The sequence below is a fragment of the Vanessa atalanta genome, chromosome 7, assembly GCF_905147765.1.
Source record: "Vanessa atalanta chromosome 7, ilVanAtal1.2, whole genome shotgun sequence".
NCBI lineage: Eukaryota > Metazoa > Arthropoda > Insecta > Lepidoptera > Nymphalidae > Vanessa > Vanessa atalanta.
Window position 1 is genome coordinate 4,634,168 of NC_061877.1, and position 17,388 is coordinate 4,651,555.

At 29.2% G+C, this 17,388-nt stretch overlaps 2 protein-coding genes across 5 annotated transcripts; one reads left to right on the forward strand and one right to left on the reverse strand.

Annotated features, from left to right (window-relative positions):
• Positions 1-3,748: 3,748 nt before the first annotated feature.
• On the reverse strand, positions 3,749-12,010 carry LOC125065367. Its single transcript, XM_047672929.1, has 9 exons — positions 11,823-12,010; positions 11,578-11,727; positions 11,199-11,334; positions 10,909-11,093; positions 8,684-8,895; positions 7,916-8,081; positions 7,759-7,825; positions 7,097-7,527; positions 3,749-7,024 (listed from the first exon to the last, which is right to left on the reverse strand). Exons 1-9 carry the CDS (start codon positions 11,869-11,871, stop codon positions 4,071-4,073), a joined length of 4,350 nt encoding a protein of 1,449 aa, XP_047528885.1. The 5' UTR covers positions 11,872-12,010; the 3' UTR covers positions 3,749-4,070.
• A 498-nt stretch (positions 12,011-12,508) lies between these two features.
• LOC125065264 (protein FAM76A) lies at positions 12,509-17,095 on the forward strand. Of its 4 annotated transcripts, none has more exons than XM_047672782.1 (8): positions 12,509-12,748; positions 12,905-12,969; positions 13,280-13,383; positions 13,886-13,995; positions 14,110-14,228; positions 14,299-14,420; positions 15,255-15,394; positions 15,463-17,095. In XM_047672782.1, exons 1-8 carry the CDS (start codon positions 12,653-12,655, stop codon positions 15,697-15,699), a joined length of 993 nt encoding a protein of 330 aa, XP_047528738.1. In that variant the 5' UTR covers positions 12,509-12,652; the 3' UTR covers positions 15,700-17,095. The 4 variants fall into 4 exon arrangements, with proteins under 4 accessions (XP_047528738.1, XP_047528740.1, XP_047528739.1 ...); XM_047672784.1 differs by having other exon boundaries at positions 15,273-15,394; XM_047672783.1 differs by having other exon boundaries at positions 14,119-14,228.
• Positions 17,096-17,388: the final 293 nt, after the last annotated feature.

Here is a 17,388-nt window from a genome sequence, read left to right on the forward strand (position 1 = left end):
TACCGTATATTTTGGTCTAGGTTATGTCATTCCTCTTTATAGCACTGTGCTTCTTTTTGGTAGGGCAAATCGTAAGATTCATATAAAATATAGACTGTTTGACTTAATCTTCTCCGAAAAACATTCCCTGCCTTGGAAATAAACGTTAATAGTTAAAAACATAGGTAGTATAATATAAAATAATTAACAAAAGTTTTAAAATAAATGCTAACGCTTGCCATATTGAATTTCTGATGACGTCATATACCCTGAAAAAATAAATCCAACAAGATCATCGATCAGGTTTTGGATTAACCGCCCTTTACTTTGCTATAGCTGAATAAGTAGAAAGGGAAAGTAATATAATATCATACTTAATTACTTCATTTAAAAGAAGAACCGCTGTTTGTTTTTATCCTTATAAAATTCGCACATATGAGACAAACTTATTTGAAATTGTTAATTATCAATTCCGACGAGTAACGTTAATTATCTAATTAAATATATTTTTAATTTAATCGATAATCTAAGTATAAAAACTTTACCAGAACTTAAGAATCGAATCTTAAATCCCATTTAATGCGTATCTATAAGAACTTTCGAAATTAATATTTGCAGTATTTTTATGTAAAGTATGCTTTTCTTCAAACATATGTAATTATTTAATGACTATGATGTCATTATCGGGTCCAGAGCGTAATGTATTTACTAGACTTAAAATTATAGACCTCAGGCATCAAAACCTCATCAACATCAAACCCAAGGTGTTTGATATGTATTCAAGTACCTGAAGAGTCGACATTTTCCATTTTAATTGCTTCATTAGAGAACTATCAATAAAGAAAAAAATAATTATACAATCGAAGCCTTTTTGATTATATTATTAAAACAAATGTATCTTATAAGATGAGAGATGATTATATACTTTTTATAAGAATTTATTGAAGCAATTTAAAATGATTTTAGAAATGTTAATTTATTTTTAAATTAATTCATAACTTTCGAAAACATCGACGCAATTCTCACACTGAAAACTACTTAGCAACGTAAGCCATAATTAAGCGCAACAAATTAAGCAAACATGCATACGTAAATAGCGCTCGCATGGGTTTCAGTCGAAGCCCCTTGAGGAGGCGATTTTTCCGAGATTATTGTATGCGCACGGTAGCGGTTCAAATTAGCATGAGTAATGAGCGGTTCGCGCTGACGGTGTCACGATTGCCTCTAATTGCAATATCTAATTAAATGGAATATCGTTATAATCGCACGGTGTATTCTTCAGCTCAAATGGAAAATTAGACGCATCGACGCGATTTCTTATTTTAATTAGTTTAAATAAACAATCTACAGCTGGTTGTTATTAGAGAAATCGAGGTCTAATTACTTCCCTTTCTTAAATATATTTAAATATTATATACTAGCATAATTAATATGCAATGCAAAAAAATACTTTGTCTTTAATAGACCTGTGTAGAGCATAATATTAAATCAATTTTGGATTCGAATTACATGTAGGTATACGTTACGTAGGTATTTCGATTCCATTTACGTTTAATCTTTTGTGAAAATAAAGGACGACTTCTTTATATTCACAGATGATATCGTACATAAAATACGTCGATAATACCGAAGATCGCAGCTTATAACCGGGTACCACTGACTTTCAAAGGACATTGCGTTTATAATCAAATTCATTTTGTTGCAGCATGTCATACATGTATATGACATGTAATGTTGTAGTATGTTCCTTCGTTAATCTAGACGCTAGTAGCTAAATATAAGACTGCAGAGTTCAAACCCAACTTTGGTCTAAGGTTGGTTTCGATCAAAAAATCTCAGGAGCTAAATCTTCGCGTGCCTTGAAATGCGCGTAAAGCCGTTGGTAGTCCATCTGAACACTTTCCGGTCGTGTCAGATTTATTGTCCTATTGAATTAAGAGAGTGCAACTGGGTTACCCCACACTTTTACAATAATAACTGTGCAGTTGGCTAGTTTCTTGAGGTTTGCAGCCGAGGCAGAAGTCATCCTCATAGCGATGAGACAATTACCGACTAAAATGATACTCGTAAAATCAAAAGTGCCAACTATCAACAGTTTCAGACTTCTTCTATTGCTTTACTAAAATTGGTTTTCTTATATGATGTTGATGTTTTATAACTATTATTATTGTACGTATAAATATTAAAAGCCCAGCAGAGTCTAGAAAATGTAAATCTAACCGAAGCGGGTTCAACCCCGGGCAAGCTCTACTTACTTCTCATGTACTTAATTTGTGTATAATTATTCATATCGTGCCCGGCGATAAAAAAACCATTGTGAGGAAACTTGCATGTTTTAGATTTAATCCTGTGTCTACCAACCCGCATTGGACAGGCATGGAATACTACCCTTCAAGAGTCCTTCGCTCGAGAAAAGTACATTTACGGTCGGTTATATCAAAATATATTGAGTCTGTACGTTTATCAGTTATATTATGGATACTAATCTTAACTAATATTATAAATAGAGAAGTAAATCTCTTTGTCTGTCTGTCTGTTACTCTTTCACAGACAAAGTACTAAATAAAATTTGATAAAATTTTATATAATGCAAACTTTAACTCCAAGGTAGGACATAGGCTTTACCATAAACACAGGCTCCTTTTTATAAAAACGACGAAGCCGCGAGCGACAACTAGTATTATGTAAATAGTCGTAACGTGTAAAAAACCTTCATTTGTTAAGCTATGTTTTTACAACCATTAATTATCATTAATTAATCACGGTCCCACGATAACCCAAAAGCATTCGAAACACTTTTTACATCATTTATAACATGGTTAATATTACATAGAGCACTCATGACTATAAGCAGCGGTGGGCCATTTTCCAATCTGCAAATAATAAAAACATATAAAAATAATAAAAAACGAACTGCTTTCCTTATCACTCTTTGAAATTTATATACAAGCTTGAACTTGTATGAGCCTTCCATCTTCAATCAAGGCGAAATACTTTAATATAACTTAGGCATTAGCATAAAATAAAATACAGAGTTTTTATAAATTTTATATAATTATTTACCCGCGCGAAATTTATAAAACATCAACTTCCAAACCCCGTTTTACTCCTTAGGGATGGAGTTTCGTAAAATCGGTTTCTAGCGGATGTCTACACCTATAAGCAACCTACCTGCCAAATTTCAAGTTTGTAGATGTTATAGTTTCTGAAATTTCGTGATTAATCTGTAAGTCGTATTTTGGTTATATATATATATATATATAATATATAGATTTACATAATCAAATAGTGAAATATGCCCAATTATAAAAAATAATAATTAATTGTATAAAATTTTCAAATTTAATGTCACACAGAATACTAATAGCTGAATTAAGGCCAAGAAACCTGAGTTAAATATCTAACACAGCAACAGAACATTAAGATAAAAACTAAAATTTAAATTCTACAATAGCAAATAATATTATAAATTCGGAAGTGAATTTGTAACGCTTTCAGGTTTTAATTACTCAACCGATGATAATGAAATTTCGTACAAACGTTTTCAATGATACCGAAAATATAGGGTAATTAACACCTAATCACGCGGGCGAAGCTGAGAGCGGAAATTAATCAATTAATTAATAAAATAAAAAAAGCTTACTTAACCTGGCTTACCTACTTTAGCGTCGTTTCTCTTCGTCGTTTTTCTCGTTTACACTATATATAATCATTAAAAACGATTTTAGTTTAAAATAATATTTTTATTGATATTACTGAGGTGTGTCAAACATTATAACGGCTTAAATTACGAATAGTTACAAATCTACCCCGAAGTAGATACGAAATAAACAGGTAATTACTTTTATTAGAAAATATAAAAACACTGTGTCTCACACAAATTACTACAAAACACGTAAATATCACGTATTTTATTTACTTTATATCGATTAAGAAACATACTTACATAATATTCAAAAAAATTGACTTATGAATATCATTAAATTTATTTACATAATATATATGATCAACATAATCTCTATTAAAACTATTGTCCTTAATTCATACGTAGATTTCACTTAAAAATACAATGATAAAACAATTTCAGTCTGTTAAGGTCCATGTAACTTACTCAATACTGACTCTATATCAATATTCTGTATGTTGGCTGAGTTTAATAAGTACTGAGTATCAGGTTTTGTTTTTTTGTTTAGCGACTCATCGGAGGCCCCACTTTGTGCTCTTTTCCTTTTTTTCGTTTCTGATTTTTCTTTCACTTCTATATTTTCAACTTCTAGAACTATTTCAGTTACTGTTGTTTCATAAACAGTATCTTTATTAATTTCACTTTTCAAAGGTGTATCTATACTAGTCAATGTTGAATCAAATATTTCAAAACACTGTGCTCTTCGATCTTTCATTGGTGTATACAAATTATCTATATTAGATATTGAACTTACTGCTGCTTCTGTTTCGTTCTTGCTATAATCTGTAATTGGTTCGATCAAATTTTCTTCATATAAGTCTTTAAAAGGAGTCGCTCTAAGCCTTATTGATACTCCATCCTCTATGCATACTTCCATAGAAAATGTATCTTTCAATTTTGAAATGTCAACTCTAGGTACAAAGCTTGACTTGTCAAATTCGCATGTAACAAAATTCTTGCACTCTTCATAACATTCGTGAATCGAAAGTTCTACTTCTTCCTCATCAACTTCATCTTGTACTATTTGCAAATTATTTGTAATACTGCCATCAGATTCGACCTTATCACTAATACTTTGAGGAACCTCAATTTTACTTAAACCTGTGATGTCACTCGTAGACTGTACTGCAGTGTCTTGAACAGGGGTCGCATCGAGCAAATCACGCTCGATTATTTTTGCAGTCTCAAAATCAAAACCTCTTCTCACTAAATCGATGTGCAAACTTCCTTCATTTTCAGAAAACTGCTTTTCTAGCACTGACTTTTCAATGTATTCTTTTATTTTACTAATGTCATCATTATCAGCATTAGATACTGATTGATTTTCCTTATACTTAGCGTCTTGAGAACCATCATCAGACCACCGAAGAGGCTGTTGCTCAGTATCAGAATCCTGAGGACAATACGCGCTAGCAACTCCAGTTAGTTTCTCCGTATTTTTTGATAAATCAGAAAAATTTGGATTAGGATTGTCTGAATTAAAAGATTTTGTGCAATGTAGTTTTCTAGGCGTTGATGATTTTCTTCGTGACTTTGTAGGAACAGCAGTAAGAACAGGTACAACAGTCGTATTTTTTTCTTTACTAGTTGTTCGTTTCCTTGACAATGATTTTGCAGAAAGCGTATGAAATAAGTCTGCAGTTTTTTTCTTTCCCTTATTCGGCGTTTCTTTAACTGGTGTTTTTCGAAATGCTTTTATTTTAATATACTTCTTGGGCGTTTCTTTTTTTAAAGGTGATTTAGGTATATTTGTAATAAACTTTTTACCGTCAGTTTTACTTTTAGCCTTTAATCGATTACGTGGCTCTATTGATTTGTCAGCTTTCCTTTCCCGTAAACTTGTATTGCTCGTCTCACTTGACACAGAAGCGACATCCTGATTTTCAAGATCCTTGGTTCTTGCCGTAATATTAGGACTTTTATAAGATACATTTTTAGTGCACTTCCGTTGTGGCCGACTAGATTTTTGGGATTTCTCTTTGGCTTCAACCTTTTTTACTTTAGGTTTTTCATGTACAATTTTAATTGGTTCTTGAACTACAGTAACAGCGCACTCTAATAATTCTGGTGCTGGAATATAATCTTGATCGTCTGGTTTGTAATATGAACCTCCACTAGAATAATCAGTAAGACGGGACGAATATGAGGATGGAGTTGCTTGTACTGGTTTAGGCGTAGCTAAAAATCGTGGTGTTGGTATGTTCATAATTTTAATATCTGAAATGGGGTCGTCAGGTAAATCGGCGCCTAAAAACTTAGGAGTTTCCATTTGAATATCATACAATACTTGTTTATAAGGTGTCTCTAAAAGATCAGATATGTTGAGTTTGGCTCCGATTACATTTTGTAATGAAAGTCTTTCCGTTTCTGGTGTATCGACCCTTTCATCGCTGTAATTATGTTTTCCTATATCTGCTAGATTATCTGCTGGATTATCTGCTAGATTTTCTGCATTCTCCTTTGGTTCCATAGTGCTCCAATCTGATTCTCTTATTATATTGACTGTTGGATTCATGGGGAAATCTGAAGCTTTTTGGTCTGTAGGCTTTTTGTCTTCTGTGGGGTCTAAAACAATATCAGCAGATTTTATCTTTTTCTTGGATTTTTTCGTTTTAGGTGTCAACTTTTTTTTACTATTTCTATTAGAGAGTTTATCCGTTTCTGGAGTCTCTTGAACATTCTCGTCTTTCGATGAAACCTTTTTTTTATTGATTTTGGTTTTCTCGGGTTTCAATTTTGCTTTAATTACAGCTTCGTCGTCATTTTTCACGGCAAGAGCGCGTAATTCGGCATCCCAATTTCTTTTTTTAATTTTTATACTACTTGGGTTTGTTGGAAGGTTCGTAATTGAAGTATTGGAATCAGCCTTCTGAATTATTATTTTATCGTTATTGACGACATTATCTTCAAGTGGTAAGTCATTATTTTCATCATTGACTATTTCGCCTGATATAATTTTATTTGTATCTTGTTCATTAATAGTTTCATGTAATATTCTTCTAGGTGTTGTGAAATCTAAAACTCTAACGTGTGAAGTTCTTCGCGGAGTAGATGAAGACTTTCTCGTTGGAGGTAAAACATGAGGTGTACTGGTCTTGTTAGAAACTGTAAGATTTGTGTCTTTTGGAACAGAGCTATGTGTGACATCTATTGGCTGCACTGAACTCATTTCCGGTGCCACTCTTGAAGGATCTTGTTGTATTAGTTCGTCTATTGTTTCAGAATTAGGTGCAGTATTATTAGAAACAGTATCTATCATAAGGGGACCTAACATCCGAGCTGTTGTTGTAGTGGTTGTTTCTACTGTATTTACACTTTGGACTGTTGAACTTTTGGCTATTGTTGGATTCTGCGAAGCATCTGTAATAAAACATATTACACTTAACATTTAGCAGTACAATTATTAAATCACGCTTATTTTATTACTATTACCTGATGCTGGGACTAAAATTATAGTAGGCATTGCCATGATTTCATCTTTAGTGTAGCTGAAGTTTGTTCCTTGTTGTGGTTTGTGCTTATACGCCGGAGTACCATTTATAAGAATTGTCTGCATTTGAAACAAAGGTGTTGATGTAACAGGCTTTATCGGAGGAGCCTTTTTATTATTATTGCTTTTAAAGCTTTTGCCTACTTTGACATCTGAGAGAATTTTGATTTTTGGATCATCAATTTTCTGTTTAGAGAGACTTTTTATTTTAGGTAATTCACTTTTCGGTGTTTTTGTTGAGTCATTAGTATTACTCGCTTGAACATGTTGTGAATTAGAAGTTGCTACTTTTAGTAAGAATTGCGCTTTTGGTGGGCCTTTAATATGTGTTATTTGGCTTATGTTTACTTTATTTTCTATTCTTGCATTGTTCCTAAAAATTCAAGAAAAAAAATGGTATTAATATCTCGTAGATTCTATGCCAGACAGTTGATTTAAAATATGCAGATCATTAGTGATATGTTCGGTCTAAGGCAAAATTTTATAATACTATAAATAATTGTACTCAATCGAAAAACCACTTTTACAGGTAAAGAAAAATTGATATTCAAAAAGAAACATCAGAGAACCACAAGTTACTGAGAAAAATTCATTTGTAACTTACTGTGTACTGTTAAAGTTTTCTGAAGTACTTGAATCGGGAACAATTGATTTTTCCTTATCGTTGCTCTCTGTAAACAACATTGAATATCAAATATGTATGTATAAATATAGAATTATTTAAATTTAGAATAAAGATATCATCATAAATTTATACGCACCATTTACTCCTGTTGCAAATTCTTGGAAAGTACCAGCATTAGGTATTGTTCTGTTGGTACAATCTTGAGAACTACTTCCCCTTGGGAGTGAAGAATTATTGTTGCTACAAACTAAATTTAATATATTATTAAACTCTTCAATTTTTTGTTTTGACTCATCTGACTTCTGGAAAAATAATAAAATTAATTGTTATTTTTAAAAATATTTTTTTTTGCTTTCCTCTTGTACAAAATTCATAGATAATACAGGTATTTTTTTCACTTACAGTTATTTTTATTTTAAATTAGATTTTTCATTATCATTATTTATTTTGCAGTTATGATAAAATATATAAGTACTTGCTAATTAAATATTGCAGTTGCAATGTGATTATGATAGTTTATATTCAAAATCTACACACATGTATTGGCTTCTGGAAACCACACTGGAGTACTTAGCTTTTAACTACTAGTCCAGACTGGACTACTAGTTAAAAATTAAGTAACAGCAAGAAAATATTGCCATAAAACTTCTTTCCATTTAAGGAGTAGGTAGAACTTATCAAATCACACAGTTCCAATGCAGTTAACATACATACACATCTGGCAGAATTCCACCTGACACATGTAATTCCTTACAATGTTTTCCTTCATCATCAAGTGCAATAATTCAATAATCATAATCACAAAAAAACTCAACAATGTTTGATCTGGTTTGAACACACAATCCATCTCGGCCATCTAGGCTTCTTCTTCTAAATACATATATGTATCCATTATTATACTTACAGAGATGATATCCTGTGTATTGAAATTTATAGAAGTATTATTATCTTGCGGTGGTACTGAAGGCAGTTGTGGATCATGACTTGTACTACTTAAAGTATTAGTGTCCCAACTTTTTAAATTGACATCAGTTACTTGTTCAGTAGAGCTAGTTTGTGATGGTGCAGTTTCTATGGCCGAATCCCTGGTAACTTTCTTTTTCTTAACTGAATTACCTGGAAAAGTACACATGTTTAAAACATTTATTGAAAACTGTATAAAAATATTTAATTGATGTAATTAGAAAAGACAATAAGTTGAGCCATAAAATGAATAGGCAACCCTGAAATACTTTATTATTATTTTCTATACATTAAATTGTGATGATAGTTTAAAACCTCATGTTTTAATGACCATTACAAAAATAATGACAAAAATATGTGAGCTTTAGATAATGCCTGATTTAATATTAGCTGTAAACTACGTATAATCCACTTTAGGCAACCCTAATTTAAACTTATCTGATAATTATAATGATTATCTACGATTACTATGTCTATTTAATTAATGATTTATGAAGTCTATGCAGGTTCAGTTTTAACAAAAAAAAATTGTATAACTTGAATCTACTTGATTTACCCTTAAAAAATTTCCAGAATCTTTTTTTTATATTTAAAAATAATTAAAGATTAGTAATATTGAGATGAAAATTAACTATTAAACATTCATAAATCATCAATTTTACATCAAGCTCTTAGAGTCACAAAACATTAATAATATGAACAAAAAATATAATTGCTCAATTCTGGTAGGTTTGAATGATTCAGTGATGTTATGGAACTTTGTAACCATAATTATTTGTTATCATAATTGTTTTGCATAGAAATTAGAGAGAGTTGGCTTAAGAACCCAAATTTTGTTGCAGATTATTGTAAAATTTACAATAAGCAACATTCATACAAACAAACATCAAAATCTGTAAATCCTGCAACAATTTTTTATATTGGAGTCGCCATTTATAAAAATCAACATTGTATTATTTTATTATTATATAATGGTTATAATATGCTGACTATCCTAAAGATACGCATTAAGGTGATAAATGGTATGTGATGCATAATACCTATAAAATACTGTGATTTGTTTATGTCATAGTACTTAAAACATGCAGAAAACGAGTTTTATTGTATCTATTTTCATAATTCAATTTTAAGTAAACCTTAATGGTAATTTTTAATGGAAGAAAGTTCTAGTTAACTTTCTATTGAATAATTGAACATTGATGCATAAGCCCAGTTTTTACTGCAGTATGATACTGCAGGATATAAGCTTACACAAAAACAATACACTAATTTATACTTTATTTTACTTTAAAAATAAAGACATTTTTGTGCATAATTTTGATATTTGTTAAAACTGGACAATTTTCAAATACAGTTTTATATTTATATAACATTAAGTGCATTTTTTTATAACCTTAATAATAAATTATATAAGACAAAATCAGACTTGTCATCTATTCACTCAAGAATATTTTAACCAGCCCAAATAGATAAAAGAATAACAACTTGAGTGGTTCAAGTTACATACCATAAACAAGTCTAATTTATTTCTAATATAATATAATAGACTTAGTGCAAATGCACTTAGTGATTTATCACGAATAAGGCCACAGAAAGATTCAACTAACCTAACTTTAAAGAATGGTTTCAATAATTGTAATTTTTGATAAATTAGTTGATTAAAAATAACAGGTGTGTAAAGAAATTAAATATCTAGGACAAATGGCTTATGCATACATAAACATATCAAAGTTTTGAAGATAGCATAAAAATCTTAAGTCAAATTCAATTAATGTATATGATAAATTTTGAAATCACATTTGCAAAAAAAGGAACATATCTAAGAAACATTAAGTATATTCCAATTTGATTCTTAAGAAGTATGTCAATTCATAATATGGATTAAGGATTAACAAATTTTTATAACTCAATGGTTGAACTGAACTGAACTGAATGAATTGAAACAAAGTAAATATAACATTTATTTGACTTAGTTATTAGCAATAATTTTAATACATTAAACTACTTCACTTATGGCAAATCACTTCATGATTAAGATAATGAAATGTATACTATGAGGTTTTAAACAATGGTATAGAAAACAGCAAATAATATATAGGTATACTCAATACTAATATAATTAAATTATGAAAATATAATATAATGCATGAATATGTTTAATCTTACCAGGCAAATCTGATAATGCTGTTGTTTCTATTGAACTCTCTAAAGTAGATGCCTCTATTTGACTAGCAGGGTGTATCATAGATACGGGTTTAGGAGATTTCTCTTTGCACATACAGCTTTCCCAACTCAATGAATCGCAAACATCACAAACATTGCTTCTTGTGTTTGAAGTATATTTGCTTGAACTGGAAAATAGTATTTTTATAAATAAATATATATATATTAGATATAATGATCTGTTACTGTTTATTTTTATTTAAGAATATAAATGAAAAATTAAATAATTATACCTTATCTTATCTACATTTAATTCCTGTGCTTGTAGTCTGTTTAAATCTATATAACTAACAAGAAACTTTACAATTTCTAACAGATTAGAACATTGAAATAATTTCTTTCTTAACAAAAAGGGCTTACATGTTTCCACTGAAATAGAAAAAAAAAATAGTTGATGTATTTGTGTAAGTAAAATCATAACAATACAATTTAGTTGTTATTCAATAATGAAAAATAGTGAAAATGGCTATTAATCGTAATCTCATATTCTGTATAAAAATTACTTTTGCTTATAACATTGGTTCACATATAATCTCTTTAACAATGTAATTAATCACATTAACCAATTGAAACTAGTAGGATATTACAAACTGTAGTTATAAATTATTATACCATATATTTTAATTGCCCTATATTCGGCTAGAATATTCCTAAGTGATGTCATAAAGATTCTGTCATATTCATTTCTAAGGGCATCTAGATATGGGCTAGCCAGTAAAAACTCATCATAAGCCGTCATCAACTGTTCTTCGGCAAGATACCCTGAAATCCAAAACGAAAATTAGAATGAGAATCCAGCAACAACAAATTCCGTTACATGACGGTTTTCGCGCTCCCGCCAAATAAAAACAACTTACCTAAAACGAGTTTCGCCAAATCTTGTGACGGAAACGGTGGAATAGCCATTTTTCCGTTAGTAACAATTGTAATCTAATTAATAATGCATGTTATTCAATATTTTAATTCCAGAGTTTAATTATAACACAAAAGTTCATTTTTGAAAATCCAAACAAACACTATGAAACCACGCACAACTGAACGTCAAATGACATTTGGGTTTTGTTTAACAGATCATTTTCATTCATTTTCACAGAAAATAAAAGCACAAGAAGTATAATGCATTCATGAATCAATATTTTGATTATTATAATAGCTACTTTCACAGTTCATATCTTTTTATTTTAGACCACCTAAATTATTGATCACTATCCGAGTTTGTGTTAGTTATTAAAGGCTCTTAAAATCTTTTAATTAAACTTTGTGAATTTAAATTTACAGGTCTGCGACAAATTTAATAAATTCTCGATAACCATTTTCCAATTTAATTTTTCTGTTGAACATTAATAAGAAAGGACCGAATACGTTTTTCAGAAAATAAATAATTTATAAACTATAAGCACTTAAAAACCAGATTATAAATAGTGCAAAATGTTCAACAAAATATTTAGAAATTAACATATAAAGTTTATATACAGATTTTCATTTTATTGAGTGACCTGAATTTATATAGTAGTAAATTATAAAGTCTTCATTCATTCTTCATTCTATCATGGCGGTTATTCCTTTCGTCATCTACTTTGTCATAATTTATATTTGAAGTTTTCTAGCGTTTATTTGTGTTTTTTAAAAGCTTTGTTATTGTAACAAGATTTTTATCTGTTTATCATTACTTCAATCATTTAAAACAATGAGTTCTGCAACTTCAACTGCTCTATTTGCTTGTTCTCGTTGTTTCTCAAGACATCCATTTGAAGAATTATCTCCTGGAGAACAACTTTGCAAGGTAATAAACCTTATTTAAAGATTAATTCATATGACCCTCATTGATAATATTTATTTATGAATATAAAGGTTGTTTTTCATAAAACAAGTTCTCATGTACTACGTTTACTGTTTTACTGACGTCAAATGTGACGCTGTAATTTTCTGGGTATTTCAGGAATGTCGTGGCTCTTTCCCGGTCGTCAAGTGTACGTATTGCCGTTCTGAGTTTCAACAAACAAGGTCAGTGCCATATGCCAAATCATGTGATAAGCTATTTCAAATGCATATGTAAATATTAGTCAAAAAGTCATCTTAAAATTTGAAAACATTATTCAAGTTAGCAGAAACTTTCATTAATAAGTCTTTATACTTAACAATTAACTTAACACCTTGAAGGAAAAACATTTAAAGTACCAGTCTATATTGGTTTTGAAATTAATGTGTTCAATATAATAAAACTGGTTAATAGTTACTGTTTCATATGTATATGCTTTGGTATGTTTGAGATAAAAAAATATGTTGACACATTTACCTTTATTTTGAATTTCAGTAAATCAAATACTTCTTCAATTTGTAAAAAATGTGAGGCTAATGTTAAAGCTTATGGCAAACCGACAGCATGTGAATATTGCAACATTATAGCTGCTTTTATAGGTATGTAAATAGAAACAAGTCATTACAATTTTTACATAATACTATATTTCTATTATTATAACAAACTCCTAATTTCGATTTTGTAACCTTTTTATAATCATACATTACCAAATAAACAACTTTGAATATGACATTACCATAATAACAAATTCAAATCTTAAAGGAATAAAGTACAATTTTGAGTAAAAAGTAAACCACAATATGCCATTTTAAAAATGTGTTTTAAAAAGGTCTCTAAAATGGCATAACATTATTATCAATAACAATATGCAATATTGTATGTATATATAAAATAATATATAAATAAATCTATAAAAATATCGACATCTGTTGTTTATTTCTATTCGGTTTAATTCAGTAAGGGCTATTCATATTGACCCTATTAGTACCAGGCCACAAACAATAAAATTCTTCGAAACTTTTTTTTTATTTTTATGGTTGAAGCAATGAGTATATTAATTATTATATTATACTATTTAATGATCTTTTACTTTGACTCTAGGCAATAAATGCCAGCGATGTGCTAATTCGGAACGCAAGTATGGACCTGCTGTTACTTGTGAGCAGTGCAAACAGCGATGTGCTTTTGATCGACATGATGATAACAAAAAGGTTTCATATCTTATCTTAAAATAGATATTTGCTTTGTATAAGATTATTGCTTATTATTAAAATTTCTCTTTTCAAGATTAATTAAAGGACAGTGTATAATTAACAATATTTAAGTGCTTCCAGGTTGATGGCAAGTTGCTGTGCTGGTTGTGTACCCAGTCATTGAAGAGGGCTTTGGCTCGAACCAAGCAACATCTATCTGCTATTGATAAACATAAGCATCGCTCACACAAGTTAGTTAATATATTTTTATATATGTTAATGAATAAAATGGAAATAAACCGACATGTCTTATGTCCTAAGGTCGAAAAGCAGTCACAAAGATAAACGTAAATCCGACATGATGAAATCAATGAACTCTGGTGATCTCTCTCTTAGTGATTCGCAGCCCATGGAAAAGAAGTCAAAGCTAAATCCACTGCAAGGTTTGTTTGATTTATTTCTTAACAAATATATTGTCAATAGCACCCTTATATGGATTTCTTATAACTTATCTGAATTATTAATCCATTGAGATTTTAATACAATTACAATTTATACTAATAATATTTTGTGTTTGAGTCTATGGTCAATTTTATTTCAAGATTGGTCAAAATTACCAGTATGGTAAGTATTCACCATCACGCCTAGACACTGTCATTGTAAGATATATAAAATAATTCTTAAGTCGTAGTGCAAATGAGCCTTCAGTCACGTAACCTAAGTTGTTGTAAAAGATTGTATTTATTTTGGCTCACTCACTCTATAATCCAGGTGTAATATAAAGTACCTGGTTATCAGTGATAAGCTCTTAAATGTTGTTATACTATTATATTCTGTTGAATTGTTCAACCTTTGCCATTGTTTTACAAACAAAGCATTGCGAACGGATTTTTGTCTGGGTTTTTGCGAAATAATAGACATAGGCATTCTTGTATGTTTGTGCTTGATCAGCACCTTAATTTTACATAGAATCATACTACAAAAAATATCTAAATAAATAATAAAATAAGGTACTTGTTAAATAATAATAGTATGTTTTTTTAATGCTATGTACATCATAATAGTGATCATCAATATAGTGAACATTTGCCAAAAATTTATTTATCAATTTTTTAAACATGGATTTTAATTTTTAAATTAAGTTATAAATGTATAAAATTCTTCTTATTCTTATTCTTCTTTATTGTTTTTTAAATGCATAATCATTTTCAGATTTTATTATTTTTTAGCATTATGATTTTTATTTATTTTTTATTAAAACCAGTTTCTCCTTATAGATATGTACTGTTTGTTAGGTGAATTAGACCCTAACAGTTCCGACCATGTAGTTGCAATGACTCAACTAAAGGAAACAATTGCAAGTCTACAGAAGAAAGTACAACAGAAGGATAATGAGTTACTTTCCAAAGATAAACTGGTATGTTCTGTTCTTTATAATAAAATAATTCTCAGACAGATTATAAGTAATATTTCATTACATTTCAGATAACTGAATTGAAAGCACAGCATCACAATGATACGACAGATCTTCGTAATGAAATGAAAAATAAAGAACGATTGAATGAAACTAAATTTAATCTTATGAACTCTAAAATTCAAAATTTACTCAAAGAAGTGGCAACACTAAGTAAATCTGCTAAAAAAAATAATAAATTTACAAAGTCCGCTCTCGCAAATACCGAGAACAGCGGCAGTGGCACAGACAGCCCAAGCACCAATTAGAACAATTTCTCACACATTATTTATAGTGATATTTCAATGGGAAATAGGCATTTTCCTTTTATTTTTTTACTCTACAAATGGTTTCATTTGTAGACATATTTAAAACTTAAGCGTAAGTAGGTTTCCATTTGATAATTTTCTTTATCTGTAAGCAACTTACCATTGTTTTTTTTTAAGATGAATAACTTATTTGACTTGACGGTGCAGATTGTTTTCATTGGTAGGTTAAATGCGGGTGAATGTTAGTAAAACATTCTCAAACAGTTGCCACATCCTACCTCTGGTTAATATTAACACCAAATGTGATTTTTTTAATGTAAATTATTATATCATTATAATTAGTTATATCATTATAATATTTAAAAATATCATTGTATTCAAAATCGAATTATATTTTTATTTTTTTATAAATCATTATAAAGTGGCAACTTTGTAACACGAAAGACAATCTTAGGAAAATGCGAGATTATTTTTGTATATTTTATTTTGAAATTTGTGTCAAATATTATGTGACTGACAAAAAAAATAAAACGTTTTTTAATAATTTGACATAATTTGTCTTCAACATTTATTGAATGGTTATTATAATACTTATTAAGTATCTCAGTCAATACCAAAATTAGATATACAATAAATTGTCATATCAATATTTATTTGTGATTTCTTTGAATCAAAGATATCATTTTTTCGTTTATTAGTGTCCACAAAACACTAAATCATAACAGATAATGTACATTGAATCAGTGATGTCAGTTTTTAAAATAAGTTTAATATGTTTTGTATAAACCACATTATCATGATACATTTAAAGTAAATTTATAGTTAGTGTATGTGATTAGTTGTTTATCGTTTTACTTAATAAAAGCCCAAATAGTAGATCTGGCTAAGAAATAATTGAAATTGAACAAAAAAAATCGTTAAAGCAAATACAATTTAAGACATTTCTATTAATTGAATTCTTAGATGTATAATTCCATGAAAATAATGTCAAAAATTTAAATTTATTGATTTTGAGTAGGTAAACAAAACTTGTTTACGAAAAGTTTCATAACTTACAAAGCAATTCCGGATGTTATTGTTTTCGGTAACTTTTAAACTGAAAAACGGAATAATACGAAATTAATTTTGAGGCTGAAAACGAAGACTACGACGTAATTTAGTAATTTATAAATTCCATTGTAAAAGTTCCATTGGTTTATTGACTTGTAAGAAATTAACCTTATGATGAATTTGCGAGTAAAAAAAAAATTTATAATTATTGTCACAATTACAAAAAAAAAAAAACAGATGACAGACAGTATTGACAATTATGAAACGAGTATTTCAGATTCCAATAATTGTAAATGGATATAATTATTAGTGACTAAAATAAATACAATAAATGGTGTTGAAAACATTTTTATTATTTTATTCAAACCTTAGTTAGAAATTATACACAGAAAGTAATACATAAATAAAATTTAATTGATGTTAATATTCGATGAAAACAAATTAAAATTTTTAACTTTGTCGATTAATTATGGTACGTTTTCTTGGTTCTTCCCAAGTATTTTTGCGGACAAAAATTAGTCTTGGCTTTTTTTTTAATCCACTATTATTATTAAGATCATTTATAATCGTTTTTAAAGGTTGGTTTATTGTGATTAATTTTACATAATTTCGCATTGTTATACTAAAAAGTTAATCATG